At 38.4% G+C, this 20317-nt stretch overlaps 2 protein-coding genes across 2 annotated transcripts in view; one reads left to right on the forward strand and one right to left on the reverse strand.

Moving 5' to 3' along the window:
* The window catches only part of LOC122535782 (NACHT and WD repeat domain-containing protein 2-like), a 9311-nt gene extending 5757 nt beyond the window's left edge, over window positions 1-3554 (reverse strand). The window contains exons 1-5 of the mRNA XM_043667593.1: window positions 3389-3554; window positions 1864-1952; window positions 1401-1517; window positions 442-645; window positions 218-362 (exon numbers count right to left, since the gene is read on the reverse strand). Of these exons, the coding sequence (XP_043523528.1) occupies window positions 218-362; window positions 442-645; window positions 1401-1517; window positions 1864-1952; window positions 3389-3491 (658 nt within the window). The 5' untranslated portion in view covers window positions 3492-3554. The remainder of the gene's footprint in view (window positions 1-217; window positions 363-441; window positions 646-1400; window positions 1518-1863; window positions 1953-3388) is intronic.
* Window positions 3555-4631: 1077 nt separating this feature from the next.
* On the forward strand, window positions 4632-20247 carry LOC122535777 (transformation/transcription domain-associated protein). The gene is made up of 10 exons (XM_043667583.1): window positions 4632-4814; window positions 5546-5845; window positions 6445-6639; window positions 7344-15101; window positions 15358-16716; window positions 17258-17432; window positions 17512-17743; window positions 18145-18787; window positions 19090-19303; window positions 19434-20247. Exons 1-10 carry the CDS (start codon window positions 4689-4691, stop codon window positions 19775-19777), a joined length of 11346 nt encoding a protein of 3781 aa, XP_043523518.1. The 5' UTR covers window positions 4632-4688; the 3' UTR covers window positions 19778-20247.
* Window positions 20248-20317: the final 70 nt, after the last annotated feature.

Here is a 20317-nt window from a genome sequence, read left to right on the forward strand (position 1 = left end):
CCTTTTTCTTCAAAATTGAAACAATAATTCTTACCATAGAAGATTAATACACAGATGACTAGTAATTTGTCCTAGATTTTATTAAGATCTTGGATATTTAATTTTACTTTGTACTTTACACTCTCACAGATATAGATCAGTGGTAAAATTAGATGAAACGAAAAATTGAAGATTGAGAAATCATCACCATAGAACTACGTTTAAATTTTTACCATACCTGACATAAAATAATTGTGCATGGTGTCTTTGTCAAATTTCCCAGCATTGTACAAAGACTGTGCCCCCTTTCGGAATAGCTTTTGCATTTTCACCATCGTGTCCCACCAAATAGCCTGATCTTCTTGCTGAAGCTTTGGTATCCTCTGAATTGTAAGGAATGATTCATGTACTCTAGTAATTTCGTACCTTCCTACTTACTCTCTAATGAGAAACTTCAATCACTTTGTTGTTGAAATTCTTCAAGATGGACGATATTGGCTGCAAGATACTCGTAGGTGGAACCGCGTTGCTGTCCTTCTTGTACCATTTGTCCAAAAGTCCGACGTCCATCCCTTGGCTCTCTAATTCTGTTCTCAACATTTCCAATTCCGAGCTGAGAACGTACGTTGGAATCGGGCGATAACCGTATTTCTGTCCGAGGAACACCTTGAAGGAATTTTAAAACGTGTCTCGCGCCATGTGTTTCCAACGTTGCGATTAATGGGATCGAATTATTGTCATAATTCTCTGGAAACGTACGTATGTACATTCGTGCTCCGATTTGGCTGAAGTACTGAAAATATGTTTCTTTTATAGACAATTTTTGACGAGTTAAAAGTTTGCAAAAAATGGTTTTCACTTCCTAAGATACAACAAAATCTTAGCTAAAATTTTAGAAATAGGTTCCTTTTAGATAAAAGTAATATTTACGAAAAGGATTTCTGGCGAATCAGATAAAAAAATATTTATCGATATTTAAAATATTTCATATTATTTTTATTCGTTAATATTTCGAATATTTTATATTTTACTTCAGATGTATTATAATTTGAATATTTCGAATATTTTATATTATTTTTATATTTTATTTCAGATGTATAGTTTGAATATTTCGAATATTTTATATTATTTTTATATTTTATTTCAAATGTACTATATTTTGAATATTTTGAATATTTATATTATTTTAAATCAATATCTAAAATATTTATTTATTTCTATAATTGTTGAAATATGAACGTGTGGCACAGTGATCAATTGAAACAATCTAGATAATCTAATTTTGTTAAAAGATTTGAATCGTCAAAGATCCCTCCTCCAAATATTATTTATCTTTATTTGATCTTCATCATTATCTTCCCTATAAAATTTTCGCCAAATCGAAACACAGACATTTCCTTTTTTCCAATTTTATTTCATACCACGAAGTTCGGACCCATTGAGAGTCTCTGACAATTTTCTATTTCCCTCATGCAGAGTTCCGTGGTCATGTGATCGTCAGTAGCCTCGTCTCTTACACCCCATCTCATATCAACCACCTGAAATTAAATTATCCGAATGATTCCCTCATTGTTTCTTCCCTCTCCCAGAATTTCGTCGATTTAAATTTAGAACGCATCGCACACTGTGTGGTGGAAAGGTTTTAGCTGTATGCGGTGCCTGGCACGAGAGAAATCAATTCTTCAAGGTCGACGAATCGCGTTTCGGTAACACAGATTTTAACACCCTTCGGCTATATATATTCGTGACCTGTGCTTTCTGTACGATTAATTTTTTACATATATTGCACAGAGAGAGAGAGAGAGAAATGCTTATTGAATTTTGTTCTTAATTGTCATGCTCTTCGCGCAAATCTTATAATTGATTGTTTAATATAATAATTACCTGAAACTCCAGTCCGTGCTTTTCTCTGCAATAATCTTTGAGCTTTGGATAACACTGCGCCATTAACGTGTTCCGCTCCATCGTTGTATCTGAATTTGAAATATTTCCTACATTTAAATCTTTGCATTCACATTTTGCTTCGCGACAATTCGATAGTTGTAAACGAAATTTCTTACTGTTAAGATTCATCTGTTATCGCTAAAAAAAAACTTTCTCAAACTTTCTCGTTTTCAATTAGTGAAATTAATAAACCGCGGCTGCTTATCCAAATTAATATTTTTTTTATCAATGAAACAGGAAAGAAAAGCATTTCTTATTAGGCATTACATTTTGGATGTTTTGTAGATCGATTTTATTATTGTTATTTAAGTTATATATTTATATAATTTTATGCAATTTTATATATTTTTTGTGTTATATTTTATTATATTATATGTATATATGTAATAATGAAATTTTATTATATTATATATATTATATTATATGTATATGTATATGTATATAATAATGTGTATTATATGTATATATTATATTTTATTATATTATATATATTATATGTATTATATTTCACTGGTATATTAAATTTTGCAGATTTTTTTATCTTTAAATTTTCTATAAATACGTAAACATCCGTGATCCAGCAAGATCTATAGAAGCACATGCATATTGTCAAATAATTCTGTAGAATTATTGTCAACAGGAATTATTAGAGAAAGTGAGTAATGATTTAAAAAACTAGAAAGTGAAAAAAAAAATACTTGCTATAAAATATTTACTGTATCTCAAGTTTAAGTATATTAAATTATATTATTTAGTATTAAATTTTAATATTATTAATTTAATAATTATTTAAGTATATTAAATTATATCATTTAGCATTAAATTTGAATATTATTAATTTAATAATTATTTAAGTATATTAAATTATATAATTTACTATTAAATTTTAATATTATTAATTTAATAATTATTTACGTATATTAAATTATATCATTTAGCACTAAATTTTAATATTATTAATTTAATAATTATTTACGTATATTAAATTATATCATTTAGCACTAAATTTTAATATTATTAATTTAATAATTATTTACGTATATTAAATTATATCATTTAGCACTAAATTTTAATATTATTAATTTAATAATTATTTACGTATATTAAATTATATCATTTAGCACTAAATTTTAATATTATTAATTTAATAATTATTTAAGTATATTAAATTATATCATTTAGCATTAAATTTTAATATTATTGATTTAATAATTATTCAAGTATATTAAATTATATCACAGTAGTATTTCTATATAATTAAATTAAATAAATAACTAAATTATATCATAGTAATATTTCTATATAATTACAGAAACTTAACGTTATGAAGATAAAAATCAGATTATCCAAATTTATCTAAAAAGAAATCGTATGAAATCTCTTCATTAAAAAAAAAAAAAAAAAAAAAAGGAAACAAATGCGTGAAAATACAAACACTTGCATATGACGTAATATTCCAACGTACCGGTGAAGGTAGAGCTCGTGAATATTCTGACGATTTTCGAGCTAACCGCTGGCAGAGATTTCAAAGATCCCGCGAAGATCGAGTCGATAGTAGTTTCGTCCATTTTCACCTTCGATTCGCAAGAAAATCGTTTTCTATGTCATACCTCGAACTTCATCAGGTTACTAGCAACATTGCAAGGGTACTGAGATCGTACCCAGCATTTCGTTGGCATTTATAGCCTGTGAACATATACTCTTTCACCCCTAACATCTCGCCCGACCTCCTCGATCATCGTCGATCGACGAGTCATCTTGCTATATTCTTCTCCTACGAATCGAAACGCACTTTTCCATACGTAACGCTGGGAAATTGTTGTCAGAGGGGACAAAGAGATTAATTCGAGAAAGTTCAGTCAAAGTGGACGATAGGAAACACTTGGGGCGGTTGCCAAGGGTTGTTTGCATCGTTGGAAGTGTTGAACGTTTCCTCATTGATCTGAAAAGAACGTAGCTCGAGCGATTCTGACGATAATTTTTCACGTAAAATCATCTCCACGAGTTCGTCGATTAATTTGCTTCGCTTTCAAAGAAACTCAAAAGTAACGATTGCGATTTCTGAGAAGAGTCGAGAGGAAAGATCATTTTTTTTTTTTTTTTTTTTTTTACGAGAGAAACGAACGTTCAAATTGCAGCTTCGTACGTGTGTATTTTTCGTGGAGCGGATGTTTCATTCGAAGGAATTGAACGTAGCGATATCGAACGAACATTTCCTGAGGAAACTGAGAAAAGTGATCTCGAATGAGAGGGAAATGTTTAAGCTACAATTTTGTACGTGCATATTTCCAGTGGGACAGATTTTTTATTTTTTTTTTATTTTTTCGTTTTCTTTCGAGACATCAATTGCAGTGATTTTAGAGGGACATTTTTAACGCTGCTAAATGTTACGATAAAAAAGACGCATCTTCAATTTTATTTTACATTATTTCCATCTTATTTTGATCATTCTAAGATACCGATAAGTGATTTGCAAGTTGGAATTAATTAGGTGGAAAAATTCCTTCATCTATTAAACATTGTAAAGAGTATTGTACTTTGGATATTTTTACACTCTACTGCGTGCATTTTTCTACGTTCAAATGCATAAAAATCCGCAATCTATCTATTTCCAAGAATAGAAACATCGGTCGCTATTGGCCGCGTGTTTTAACAAAGAACAGTGATTTTTAACGACAAGGAATAATCTAAATTTCAATTTTGCGCAGGTTTTTTAATGGACCAAACTTAACACAGATTGAACTTCCTTGATCAAAACAATCAAAATGGCACCACCAGACCCCGTAACTCAAATGAATACATACAAATCCTACGTAACGATGCTGGCCGATCCAGTTTCAAAAGACGAATTGAAACTGAAGGCCGCTCAGGAATTGTCGGAAAATTTCGAGGTATTTATTCGTCGTTGGACAATCGAATTACATTGCTTTCGTTTCAATCTTGAAATAGTTTCAGGAACCTTTCAGTTTAATAATTGAAGCTCATATTTAATTTATACCAAACTGGTAAATGTTTATACATATTTACAGAAATAAATCTTTCTTTGCAATGTTAGGAACGTAATGATACAATAGAGGATTGCATAAATCTTTAAATTTTATTTTTTATTTATTTATTTTTTTTCATTATGTCTATAAGAGAAAATTTCAAACTTTCAAAATTACAATTTTTGTGAAATGTAAAAGAACTTTTTTTTTTAGTATATTTAGTATATTTTCTTAATAAGTTATGTCTATAAGAGAAAATTTCAAAATTACAATTTTGGTGAAATGTAAAAGAACTTTTTTTTTTAGTATATTTAGTATATTTTCTTAATAAGTTACGTTTATAAGAGAAAATTTCAAATTTTCAAAATTACAATTCTTGTGAAATGTAAAAGAACTTTTTTTTTTTTAGTATATTTAGTATATTTTCTTAATAAGTTACGTCTATAAGAGAAAATTTCAAATTTTCAAAATTACAATTCTTGTGAAATGTAAAAGAACTTTTTTTTTTTTTTAGTATATTTAGTATACTTTCTTAATAAGTTAATTATTTGGAATTAGATTTTTTACCTATTTTTGTTCGTCATGTGACTTTATTTGTTACATTGCTTATTTCCGGGCATGTTAAATCGTTGCAGGTCATCATGTGCTCGTCACAATACAAAACGTTTCTCGAGCACATGATAAAGATTTTCCTGAAAATATTACAAGAGGGTGAGCCGCACTTTATATCGGAGTACAACATCCAACAAGTGAGGAAGTTGATTTTGGAGATGATACACAGATTACCCAGCAACGAGTATCTACGACCGTATGTGAAACAGATCCTGAGTTTGATGTCGAAATTATTGGAGACTGACAACGAGGAGAATGTGTTGGTCTGTCTGAGGATCATCATCGAACTGTACAAACAGTATAAGCCAACTTTTAATCCTGAAGTACGTAGGGGCTTCTTTGTACAAAGTTTTCATAAAATTCCCTCTTCTTTCAACTTTTGTCAGTGACATTTCGATTTTAAAAATAATTGAGAAATATGAAAATAATTAATTATTGGAAAAATATTTATTGGTGATCAATTTAAAGATGAAAGCCAACTAAGCACAACATAATTGATGTATTTTAAAAAGAAAAAGAAAAAACGAATTATCCATCTATGGATCAATATTGAATTCGAATATATTCTTTAGAAAACTTCAGATACTGCTTTGGTGCAGTAAAAGTTGCAGCAACTGGGAAACAACAATTTGCTTTAAGAGAAAAAGTAGTTTGCAAAATTGACAATGATCTAAAGATTTTAATTGTAATAATTGCAATAACAACTTTGTTTCATAGTCAAAACTAAATACAGTGAATCATAATTTAATTGACATTACTTTCATGGAAATTATAAACTGATTGAAAGTTAAAAGTTTTATTTGCAATAGTCTAATTATTTTAGAAACAATTAATTCGGCCAATAATGATATAATTCGATATAACGCGATTTAAGAAATAACCACATAATTCAATAGATATTTATTATCATTTCAATTCCTAGATACAATATTTTTTGCAATTCGTCAAATCGGTGTACAGCGAGTTACCAAAGAACCTGCCAAAAATCTTCGAGCCACGACCACCATTGAGGGTGAAAGATCTGTCGGAAATAAATATAGAGGCACTTTTGAAAGAAACGTTCACGATCACGGCCATACAGAGTGAGAAAAAAGCCGCAGATGGTACTGTCGTCACTGTAAGTGATCTTTTATTAGTTTTAAAAAGTGAAAAGTGATCATAACAAGACTGTAGTTATTTCTGTATCTGTAAAAATTTAACTCTCGTATATCGAAAATTGAGTCTCTTGGGACTCGTGCAAATATTCCATTTTTCTTAGTTTTTAAGTTACAATAAACCATACGAGCTATATGTTACTTTTCAATTGTGTTACAATCCTTGATTTCTTTGTATCTTAATCTTGTTTTGCTTTCAACCGAAAAGGAAACTTTTATACTTTAAGAGAAAATCTTTAGCACACAATTGAACAAAGTCTGACAATATTTTTTGCTGAAAAGTTGAAAATATTTAATAGGTAATACAATTCTCTATGTAGATTCTTCAGTTATAGTAACTTGTGCAAATATTCGAATACTCATATGACTATGTTATATCTGTTATATAAAACATTTTGAAATTTTATTAACATTAAAAAGTAAAAGCTCAAATCTAATGGTTATGAAATATTTGATAATATATAGATGTTTTAAAAAAGATATTTAAACAACCTTATATCAATGATCAGTATGAGCATCTTTAATGGTTACTCATACTATATACTAATCTTTTACTAAATATATTTTCAAATTAATTTTCAATTTTGACCAATGTAATCATCAGTAAAAACTATAAATTCTCATAAACAACAACCGTTTAATCACAATAATAATTTTCTTCTTCCAGTACAACCTAATTCCCAAAGCAGTGTTGTCTCTCAAAGTGCTCCAAGAATTACCAATCATAGTCGTACTTATGAATCAATTCTACAAACAGAACGTGCACCAGGATGTATCCGACTTCATCCCTCTTGTGATAACTACCATAACCCTGCAACCGAGTCCTCAGCATCGAGCGTCACCTGGATTCAACAAGGAAGTCTTCGTCGACTTCATGGGTGCTCAGATCAAAACACTGTCGTTCCTAGCCTACGTTATCAGAGTGTACCAAGACGTGGTGTCTCAACACAGTTCGATATTAGTAAAAGGTATCCTAGGTTTGTTCACGCTGTGTCCAATGGAAGTGGCTCATTTACGAAAAGAGCTGGTAATCGCGTCGAGACACATATTGGCCACTGATCTACGAAACAAATTTATACCGCACATGGAGTGTTTCTTCGATGAGGATATATTCATTGGTCGAGGTTGGACCACGCACGAGTCTCTCAGGCCTCTTGCTTACTCGACCCTCGCAGACCTGGTCCACCATGTTAGATTATTGCTGCCATTAAACGATGTGTCCAGAGCTGTGCACCTATACAGCAAGAATTTGCTCGATCAAAGTCTTCCGACAGCTGTTCAGATGGTCTCTTGCAAACTGTTGATGAACCTGGTAGACACGGTGAGGCAAAGATCCGACGCTGAGAACAGTACACAAGGCAGGGAGCTTCTCATGCGAATCCTTTTGGTGTTCGTATTAAAATTCAAGACAATAGCCAAGATCTACATACCCATTCTGCGTAACAAGGCCAAGCAGATGACGCAGTTTGGCGTAGATGTGAAAACGGAGGATGCTAAGCCAGTTGTTCCTGACTTGAACGAGGAGAAAGAGACTGGAAAGTCGAAATTTGGCTTTCCTTCATCGCAAGCTATGAGCTACAATGTCGCCGACTATAGGAACCTGGTGAAAAGTCTGGTGCACGGCGCGAAGGCCATCACAGCGAACTGCATTAACAGCAAAACCGGCGAGGTGTCGAATCAGTCGAATCAGTTTCAGACAAAGGAGACGTTGGTGTACATTAAACTGGTGAAATGGGCTCTGCCAGCGTTGGATATTTATACAATAGGCCCGCCAACGATTGGAGCTGTCGCTCAACAGGGCCGGCCAGCTCAGTCTCAAACGATCCGTACGAGAGAGGAGAAAGAGGTGTTGGAGCTTTTTGGAAACGTTTTTACTCAAATGAACCCGCAGACATTCCAGGAAATATTCTCAACCTCGATCGACTATATGGTCGAGAGGATCTTCAAGAATTGCGCGTTGCAGATTATCGGAAGTGCCTTTTTGTCTAGTCCCACGATATCGTCCACCTTCGCAACGATATTAGTCGAGTATTTATTAGAAAGGATGGGCGACATGGGATCGAACGTAGAGAGGAGCAATTTATATTTAAGACTGTTCAAATTAGTTTTCGGTAGCGTGTCGCTTTTCCCTGCTGAGAACGAGCATATGCTCAGGCCACATCTAAACCAGATCGTCAATCGAGCCATAGAGTTGGCCATGACCGCAAAGGAACCTTACAATTACTTCCTCTTGCTGAGGGCTCTCTTCAGATCAATTGGTGGCGGTTCTCACGATCTGCTGTATCAAGAATTCTTACCCCTGCTGCCAAATATGTTGGAAGGTCTGAACAGACTGCAATCCGGTTTGCACAGGCAACATATGAAGGACTTGTTCGTCGAACTGTGCCTGACAGTTCCTGTGAGACTCAGCTCGCTACTACCTTATCTACCAATGCTGATGGATCCTCTGGTTTCTGCATTGAATGGAAGTTACTGTTTGGTCAGTCAAGGGCTGCGAACTCTCGAACTATGCGTGGACAATCTCCAGCCTGATTTCCTGTACGAGCACATACAACCTGTAAGAGCTGACTTGATGCAAGCCCTCTGGAGGACGTTGCACAATCCTACTGATCAAGCGCACGTGGCTTTCCGAGTCCTTGGCAAATTCGGCGGTGGGAACAGGAAGATGATGATAGAGCCGCAGAAGCTCGAGTACAACGATCGTGAGACCAATCCGCCGGCTATCGTCGTTTACTTCCAAGAGCCCACGAAACCGATCGACTTCCCAGTGGAGAAGATAGTCGAGACGGCATTCAATGCCTTGAAGTCTAGCAACACCGATTCGTTTTACCGTAAACAGTGCTGGGAAGTGATCAACTGTTACTTGGCTGTGTCACTGCGATTGGACGACACCAATGCCATTTTACATAAACTGTTCATGCATCCTAGCTTCAAAGAGGGGAAAATCTGTCATCAACGAGGATCGCACTACCAGTGCCAGGACATTGTCGCGAGGAATGTTCTACAAACAGCTCTGACGGGATTGTTTGTTGCTTCAGAGGTTAAAGAATTGAGGCCGTCTATAGCAAGCAACGTGGTGTCCATCGTCAGGCATTATACCATGGTGGCTATAGCTCAGCAAGCTGGTCCATTTTCTTTAACTGGAAGGCAAGTTCGTATGCAGGGTCAAGATCCTCTGGTTCTGATCGACGCTCTGGCTGTCATCATGGGCCACGATGAGAAAGAACTGTACAAATCTGGACACCTGGCTCTGGTTATAATACTTGAAACTGCAACAAACATCCTCGGTTCCAAGGAGAGAGCCTGCCAACTACCTCTGATGGAATACCTGTCCGAGAAAATGTGTTCCTTGTGTTACGAGCGTGCCTGGTACGCGAAGTTAGGGGGTTGCATCGCCATAAAGTTTCTCTTTGAAAGAATGGCGACCAAGTGGGTGCTGAACCATCTGTTCGTGTTCCTCAAGGCTCTCATGTTCGTGATGATGGATCTGACGGAAGAAGTGTCGAACGGCGCGATAGACATGGCGAAGACAAACTTAGAGAAGATGCTGAGAGTCTGCGTGAATCCTGGAGTTCAGGACGGCAACACGGAGTTGATAGAGGCGCAGAATAAGAGCTTGTACGAAGTCACTCACGAGCTAGTGAGACAGGTGACCTCGCCGCACACTCTGGTTCGAGAACAGTCCATGTCCTCTCTGCGATTGCTCGCCGAAATACAAAATAAGACAGTGACCGAGGTGATGGAGCCGCACAAAGAGGTCCTGGCGGACATGATTCCACCTAAGAAGCATCTGCTGAGACATCAACCGGCGAATGCTCAGATCGGTCTGATAGACGGGAACACATTCTGCACCACGTTGAATCCACGTCTGTTTACCATGGACCTAACCGAGCACGACGTGTTTTTTCAAGAACTTTTAGCACTCAGCGAGGCGGAGGATGCTAATTTGAATAAGCTACCTTGCTACAAGGCCGTCTCGAACCTCATACCACTGAGAAAATCAGCTCTGAGGGCTCTGGCTGCCTGCCATTACATCGTGACCTGTCGCGAAAGGATTTTCGGCGTTCTGTACAAAACCTTGGAGAAACCAAACGCGGAGTTGCAAGAGGCAGCCTTCGAGTGCATGCAGAAGTTCATAGCCGGTTTCCAGATCGACATGCAGTCCGTCCACGCTATTATGCGACCGATGCTGTCGACGTTGGGCGATCACAGGAACCTCAGTCTGAACTGCGTCAAGAGACTCTCGTATCTGACCCAGTTGTTCCCAAGCACGTTCAGCACTGCCCTCTGCGAGCAGCTGTTGCAGCACTTGAAGAAGCTGTTAGAAAATCTCATACAGGCGCACAAAGGTATATCCAAGTCCGGCGAGAACGAGCAGAAGATAGTAACGATCATAGGGATCTTTCACGAAATTCCTGCAGCCACGCCAATATTCATCGACATCCTCTGCAAATTTGTTCTTCAAGCGGAGAAGTCGCTAATGGTCGAAGTATCCAGTCCGTTTCGCGTTCCTCTGATGAAGTTCTTGTTACGGTATCCAACAGAGACGTTGAATCTATTTTTGCACGACAACAACGTCAAGGATCAGCAATGGAGTAGATACTTGGAGTTCCTTATCAAGCGGAAAGAAGGGAAACCGTTCCGCGACGTGTTGCATGGCAGCACCACCAGGTTGATCACTATGCTGCTTGCCCATTCACAGACGAACTCGAATCTGAATCACAGCGAGAAGAGCGAGCTGCAGCATCAGGCTGTGAAGATCATCGCCATCCTAATTAAATTCGACGAACAATGGCTGTCGAACCAGGGCCAATTGGTGGGCGCGTTGAAGCAAATTTGGTGCAACGACGAGTATCAAGCACTGCACAAGAAGGTCGAGAGCGTGGAATATTGCCACTGGAAGGAACCGAAGCTCATCGTGAAGATATTGCTGCACTACTTTCGCCATCATCCGAACGAAATCGATTTGTTGTTTCAGTTACTACGAGCGACTTGCGACAGATTCATTCCAGATTTCCAGTTCCTCAGGGACTTCTTGGAACACACTGTGGCGCAAGAGTACACGGTCGAATGGAAACGAAGCGCGTTCTTCAGATTCGTCGATCACTTTCCTACAAACAACTTGTCCCAGGAACTGAAGGCCAACGTGTTACAATTGATCATAATTCCATGCTTCGCCGTGAGCTTCGAGCGTGGCGAGGGCACGAAATTGATCGGCGGGGCGCCGATGCCGTACCAAGACAATCCGGAGAATGTCGTTTCTGTGTTCATCAGCAAGATCATCGATCCGGACAATCCGTTCGGCTCAGCGGACTGCGTTCGAATCTCGTTGCTTCAGTTCTCCTGTCTGTTGGTCGAGCAGGCATCTCAACATATTCACGACGTTAGCAACAAGAGACAAGGTAACAAGTTACGAAGATTGATGACGTTCGCGTGGCCATGCCTCTTAGGTAAGAACTGCGTCGATCCTACGACAAGGTACCACGGCCACTTACTGCTAAGTCACATAATCGCGAAATTCGCCATTCACAAGAGGATAGTCCTCCAAGTTTTCCACAGTCTTCTCAAGGCACACGCGTTGGACGCGAGGAACATAGTCAGACAGGCATTGGAGATCTTAACTCCGGCCATGCCTGTCAGAATGGAGGATGGCAACACAATGTTGACACACTGGACCAAGAAGATCATCGTGGAAGAGGGACACTCCATGCAACAGTTGTTTCATATCCTCCAGCTGGTGGTCAGACACTATAAAGTGTACTATCCCGTCAGGCATCACTTGGTTCAGCATATAGTAAATTCTATTCAGAGACTAGGTTTCAGTCCAAGTGCCACTATAGAGCACAGGAGATTGGCTGTGGAGCTGGCAGAGGTGATCATTAAATGGGAGCTGCACAGAATAAAGGACGAGGCGGAGAGCGAGTCTGTTAAGAACAAGGCGGGGCCTATGAAGCGACCTATGAGCGAAGATCCGACTGGAATGAAACGTATGGTCGCTCAGGCAGCGGCAGGGAGTACAACCGTTCCTGTCATTCTACCTAGGATGGAACCAGGCTCCACTAAACCCATAGAAAGAGCTCACGCTGACGCTATCTTAAATTTTCTGCTTCGACTAGCCTGCCAAGTGAACGACGTTACCACTATCCATGGGAATCCGGGTGAACAGCTGTCTAGACGTTGCGTGGCTCTGTTGAAGATGGCATTGAAACCTGACGTCTGGCCGCAGTGCTGCGATCTTATGTTGGGCTGGCTGGACAAAGTTTTAGCCAGCGTGGACAGTGCTCAGCCCAACTACGGCAACATTTCGACTGCCCTGGAGGTTCTCACGTTTCTACTTGGCACGATGAAGAGGGAACAAATCCTGTCGAGTTTCAAATCGTTGCAGAGAGGTATAGGTGCTTGTATAGCGAGCAGCAACACCAAAGTCATTCGTTTGGTTCACGGATTGTTGTCACGTTTAATGACCATTTTCCCCGCAGAGCCTACTTCTTCTACGGTTGCCTCTAAGTACGAGGAACTGGACACATTGTACACCACTGTTGCGAAATTTGTCGTTGACGGTTTGGCCACGTACGAGAAGAACACCACGGCCACTCCGAGCACGTTATTCGGGACGCTGATGATGCTCAAGGCAGCTTGCACGAACAATCCGAGTTACATAGACAGATTGATAACTCCGTTCATGAGGGTTCTTCACAGAATGGCCAAGGACCATTTGCACTCGACTCAGGCGGAAGCTAATCCAGTTGGTAGCGAGCTGTTGATACTGAGCTTGGATCTAGTGAAGAATCGCGTGGTAGTCATGGGCGTGGAAATGAGGAAAACGTTCATCGGCTCGATCCTGGTCGGCTTGATCGAGAAAACCCAAGACATAAAAGTGATGAAAGCCATCACGAAGATGTTGGAAGAGTGGATGAAAAATAAGAATCCCATCGCCATGAATCAGGCGCCCAGCCTGCGGGAGAAGTCTATTCTTTTAGTGAAAATGATGCAGTATGTGGAGAAACGTTTCCCGGATGATTTGGAGTTGAACAGGCAATTTCTGGAACTGGTTAATTACATTTACAGAGACGAAACGTTGAAATCATCTGAACTAACGTCGAAATTGGAGCCTGCTTTCCTCTCGGGCTTGAGATGCGTCCAACCTCAGATACGAGCGAAATTCTTCGAGGTGTTCGACGCATCAATGAGAAGACGGCTTCACGATAGACTTTTATACATCATTTGCAGCCAGAGTTGGGACGCCATTGGTCCTCATTATTGGATCAAGCAGTGCATCGAATTACTCCTCATCACCGCCAATTCAACCACTCAGATTCAAATGTCTAATCAGGATACCTTGTTGCCGAGCGTAACTTCTGTGATAAACATGGCGGACAGCGAGGAACACAAGAACTTCATAATATACAGCTCTATAAAGGAGGAGCCTCAGGACATCTCTGAAACAGCCGACATAAAGGATGACATTCTGGACATGGATTTGTCTAACGTTGATTCCGCCATTGTCCCAGAGGAGATCATCACTTCGGGGAAGGCATCGTTGACACAGTTGATCGCCAGACAAGCTGAATTTATAGAACGTGCCAAGAAGATCAGAACAGAACAATTGTTGTTAGCCACGGCTCAACTTTGTCACATGGACACAAACTTGGCGGAACGTGTTTGGCTGGACACTTTCCCAAGAATTTGGAGCATCTTGGACGAGCATCAGCACAACACTTTAATAGCCGAGGTAGTGCCGTTCGTATGTAGCGGTACGCATGTCATTCAGAAAGATTGCCATCCCAGCGCTATAGCTACATTCGTCGAAGCAATTTCTCGCTGCAATCCTCCAGTGCCCATGAGGCCAGCCTTGATGAAGTACTTGGGTAAATCTCACAATCTCTGGCACAGAATGACACTGAGTTTAGAGCAAATGGCGTTTGACAATGGGAACAATCAGTTCAAAATTAAGAGAGAATCAGATTGTTATGATTTTGAGCCAGACAATAGTCCTCACGCCGAGATTCTAGATTCGTTGTCTGACATGTATTCCTTGTTGTTCGAGGAGGACATGTGGTCTGGTCTCTGGCAGAAACACGCTCACTATAAGGAAACTTTGCAGGCCACTGCGCTGGAACAGCAGGGATTTTTTGAGCAAGCACAGGGTGCCTATGACGTGGCAATGACAAAATTTAAGCAAGACTATGTGTCAACACCAGCACCATTTAAAATACAACGAGAAGCAATGCTCTGGGAACAACATTGGATAAGATGTGCAAAGGAGCTGAATCAATGGGACTTGTTATTGGATTATGGTAGCAAGAAGGTAGAGAAAAATCCTTTCTTGATTCTTGAGAGCTCTTGGCGTATTCCTAATTGGAGTATGATGAAGGAGGCCCTTGCACAGGTGGAGCATAATTGTGCAAAGGAGATGGCTTGGAAGGTAAAGTTATATTCTTTATTGTATTCAAGATTTTTTCATTGAGATATGAGATCATTTTTCCTAATGGTTGAGGACTTAACATTAATTAAAAATATACACGAAACAACATTACATCTGGTAATTTAGTTTTCAAATTTTAATATTAATTATATTAACTGTATTTATTTAAAAAAAAAGAAAATAGAAAATATGGATTTATTGGACAATAATTAACTTAGTCAGAGTACAATGATTTTCAAAAATTAAATTTTTACAGGTGAATCTGTATCGAGGTTTCCTGGCGATATGCAACAGTGAAGATCAACATCTAAACGCTGTAGAACGGTATGTGGAGTTGGCATCTGGCTTATGTATGCGTGAATGGCGTCGATTACCTCACGTCGTGAGCCACGTGCATCTACCCTTGCTGCAAGCGGCGCAACAGATCATGGAGCTTCAAGAAGCGATGCAGATACATCAAGGGCTGTTGCACGGTAGAAGCACATCGTTGCACGACATGAAAGCCATCGTGAAAACATGGAGGAACCGATTGCCTGTGATAGCCGACGATTTAAGTCATTGGTCAGATATTTTCACCTGGCGTCAGCACCATTACACATTCATCTCGAGCCATTACGATTCGCAACAAGACCAAACGAACAACCACTCGATGCTCGGTGTCCACGCGTCCGTCCAGGCAATTATTCACTTTGGTAAAATAGCCAGGAAGCACAATCTGTGCGGCGTGTGTTTGGAGTCATTGTCGAAGATCTACACAATACCCAGCGTGCCTATCGTCGACTGTTTCCAAAAAATCAGGCAGCAGGTGAAGTGTTACTTACAGAAGGCGTCGGTCAGCGGTAAAAACGAGTTGCAAGACGGTCTAGAGGTCATTGAATCTACGAATCTGCGTTACTTCACCAAGGAAATGACCGCGGAATTTTATGCACTGAAGGGAATGCTGTTATCGCAGATAGGCAGATCAGACGACGCGAATAAAGCGTTCTCAGCCGCTGTCCAACTGCATGATACACTGGTGAAGGCGTGGGCCCTGTGGGGTGATTATTTGGAGCACATCTTCACGCGCGACGCACGCCAAATTTCCATTGGGATTTCGGCCATCACTTGCTTCCTTCATGCCTGCAGACACCAGAATGAATCTAAGTCGAGGAAATACTTGGCCAAGGTTCTTTGGCTGCTCACCTATGATGACGATAAGTCCTCTCTGATGGAAGCCGTGGAGAAATATGCTGTAGGCGTCCCACCGATTCAGTGGTTACCTTGGATACCTCAGTTGCTGATGTGCTTGGTTAGACACGAAGGAAACGTGATTCTGAATTTACTGAGCCAAGTTGGAAGGATGTTCCCGCAAGCTGTGTACTTCTCCATCAGAACTTTGTACCTCACGTTGAAGATTGAACAGCGCGAGAGGTATAAGAGCGCTGAATTGGCCGCTGGAAAGAATCAGGAAGGTGTGGAGGGTCGTGGAGCTGCAGGGAATGTGCAGCAACAAGGAGTACCTGAAACGGGACCAATTCGAGCCACGCCACCCATGTGGAGGTGTTCGAAGATCATGCATATGCAGAGAGATATTCATCCTACTATTTTGTCTAGCTTAGAAGGCATCGTGGACCAAGTTAGTTGTATAAATTTTTTAACTTTCTACTGTATCGTTCTATATGAGTCTCTCAGAAATTAAATTGATCAATTTTATTTTTTATATAATTCTCGACTTACATAGTTATTATTGTCTCAAGAAACAAAAGACTTATTTTTGTGAATGGCAAAGTAAATTTTTTAAAATAGTTTGTATAAATATCACTTTTTTCTGTTTCTAATTATTAGTATGATTTCTGAACGACTCGTATATCCCTTGATGTCCTGACGATTTAGTTTTATTAAAGTTAATTTAATTTAATTACTAATTGATTATTCACTAGCTTATTCATTATCATATCACGTGATATGCAGGATGTTTCTTTGATTCTTTAACATTATAATTTTTACTGATAATTATTATTAAATTATTGTTAAATTATATATTTAGATTTATGTATTTAGTATTTATGTTATGATATATTTAATATAATACCCTTATATATGTACCATTTCTATTCATTTTTCTATTCATCTATTAATTCAAAACTATACCATAAAAGGTAAATGCTACGTTTCAGATGGTCTGGTTCCGAGAAACTTGGTACGAAGAAGTTCTGAGACAGCTGAAACAAGGTTTGGCCAAGTGTTACGCAATAGCATTCGAAAATCGTGGCGCTGTAAGTGAAGCAACCATAACTCCCCACACGTTGAACTTTGTAAAGAAGCTGGTCTCGACTTTCGGCATAGGAATTGGTGAGTTTCTGGAGGCACTGAGCCTTTACAACTGTCTAGGTACTAGAATCGATTAAGCAAAGATTTTTTTTAATTCCAGAGAATATATCTTCCTCTCAAAATGTGAACAACACGTTTGGTTCGGCGGGTTCAGAGTCTCTGGCACGCAGGGCTCAGGCTACCGTTCAAGATCCCGTTTTCCAAAAGATGAAGGGTCAATTTAAGAGCGACTTCGACTTCACTGTACCTGGAGCAAGATTACTTCACAATCTGATCAGCAAGCTGAAAAAGTGGATCAAAATTCTTGAAGGAAAGACGAAGCAGTTACCAAAGTACCATTTCTTGAAAATTTATATCAAGTTGCATAAGAAGTTCTTTCAATTTTGAGTCATACATAAAAATTACTTATATTTATTATGAATATAAACTATGAATGTTTATGCATTTATGAGACATTTACAGATGCAAGAAGTGTACATTTATAATAGTATAATTCAAAATATAAAAAATTCAAAACTTCATAATTATAGCTTGTCATATTGTGCTGAAAGAAAGTACTATATTGGAATTTCTTAATAGAAGTGTTAGACTTTGAAATGATAGATAGAAAATAATCTAGTTGCAAAAAATAATAAAAATCTATTCCTTCAAGTACGAATGAACTTATTATGCACTTCTACCTCTATTTCAAGATGGGTCTATATAAACTTACTAATAATTTAATATCAAACAGGTCCTTTTTAATCGAAGAAAAGTGTCGCTTTCTTAGCAACTTTAGCCTAAAAACAGCCGAAGTGGAATTACCAGGCGAATTTCTCTTACCCAAACACTCGCATTACTACGTAAGAATAGCGAGATTCATGCCAAGAGTCGAAGTTGTTCAACGACACAATGCAGCGGCTAGAAGATTACGAATTCGTGGACACAACGGACGTTTGTATCCATACCTGGTCGTCAACGACGCTGGATTGGGCGACGCAAGACGCGAGGAACGTGTTCTTCAATTGTTACGAATGTTAAATCACTATCTGGCTAAACAAAAAGAAACCTCTAGAAGGTTCTTGCATTTCACCGTTCCTCGTGTGGTAGCTGTTTCACCGCAGATGCGACTGGTTGAGGATAATCCTGCTTCCGTGTCTTTGCTAGACATTTACAAACAAGGCTGTGCAAAATTAGGTATAGAACACGATGCGCCAATAGCTAGGTATTACGACAGATTGGCCACGGTACAAGCCAGGGGTGCACAGGCGAGTCATCAAGTTTTAAGAGACATACTCAAAGAAGTGCAGACGACGATGGTCGCCAAGACGATGCTCAGAGACTGGGCGGTGAAGACGTTCCCTGGCGCAACTGATTACTGGACCTTCAGAAAAATAGTAATATTACGCATTCCAATCGGTAGAAAATTAATTTGTTGTATATTCTAATAGATCCGCATTGTAATTCTCATGGGTGATACATCAATTTTTATCTTTTTCTTTGTCTCTTGACAATATCTCTCATTTATTCACCATCTTCTGCGATAGGTTTATTTGTATAAAAATTCTAATGCTAAGTCTCTTTGCTAAGAGAAGCAATGAGGCTGAATTATTTGAACTTTTGCAAAACAATTCTATTGGAATTGGATACAGCAATATTTCATTATTTCACATACGTATTATTTCGTTTCTTCTTACAGTTTACTCTGCAACTATCTTTGAGCTGTTTCGCGGAGTATGTGCTTCATCTGACAAGGTTGAACCCTGATATGATGTACGTGCACCAGGATTCAGGTCTGATCAACGTTGCTTACTTCAAATTCGATGTTGATGATACATCCGGTGAGCTGGATGCCAACAGGCCAGTTCCTTTCCGATTGACACCGAATATTCTGGAATTCCTCACCAGTACAGGTACGTGTTTATATTACTTTATTGTACGTATGAATATTTAAATATATTCTATTTCATTGTGCTTGAAGCAAGGTGCAATATGAATATATTCGTATGTGTGAAAATATTTAAAAAAGTCGTTTTTAATTAGGCGTCTCCGGACCTCTAACTGCAAGTGCAATTGCCACAGCTCGTTGCTTAGTCCAACCATCTTTCAAAGTGCATACGATTCTTCGTGCAATTTTACGAGATGAAGTAATTGCGGATCATAACAAGAAACAAGAGGATGCTGAGAATTCGTCGCAGGCTCCGACAGACATGAAAGGTGAACTTCTGATAACGATGGTCACTCGTGCAGTGAACGCGATCGTTGGAAGGCTAAATTCCTTGGCCAATTTCGATGTGACCGACAGTAAAGTTAGCACCCTGGTCGCTGCAGCCAACAGTCATGATAACTTATGCCGAATGGATCCTTCTTGGCATCCTTGGTTGTAATTGCGTTTTCTCAAGAACTATTTGTGCTTCCAATTCCGAACGGATATATAGAGAAATTGATGGATGTGGATGATTCTCATAATTCGTGCAGAACTTGTATTATTGTTTGTACTAACTTAGATTTCAATTGCGAGAAACAGCTACAATCATTGATATTCTCTGTACTACTATCATTATTATTTTTTTTTTTTTTTTTTAGTTTCCGTGTAATTTCAGTCTCAAGGAATATTATAAGTCGTGTAAATATTGTGCAGAAATGAATGATTCGATCGATTTACTTCAATGAATTTATTCTTTTGTATGACATACATGTTTATATCGTAAAAATTTTCGTCCCAAAAATATTCCATCTGTATCATTTACTGTACATACTATTTTTTAAGAGTAATTTATAATAATTCGTCAGAAAGTGTTTATAAGTTTAAAGAACAAAAAAGAAACAGAGAGAAATAAACTATCTAAAATAATTACTTTTTTCTCAATTCTGTGACTAATTTTTTTATATCCTAATGATTATAAGGAGGAAAGAAACACTTAACT

Source organism: Frieseomelitta varia, unplaced genomic scaffold (assembly GCF_011392965.1).
Source record: "Frieseomelitta varia isolate USP_RPSP 00005682 unplaced genomic scaffold, Fvar_1.2 scaffold_769, whole genome shotgun sequence".
In the NCBI taxonomy this organism is placed as follows: domain Eukaryota; kingdom Metazoa; phylum Arthropoda; class Insecta; order Hymenoptera; family Apidae; genus Frieseomelitta; species Frieseomelitta varia.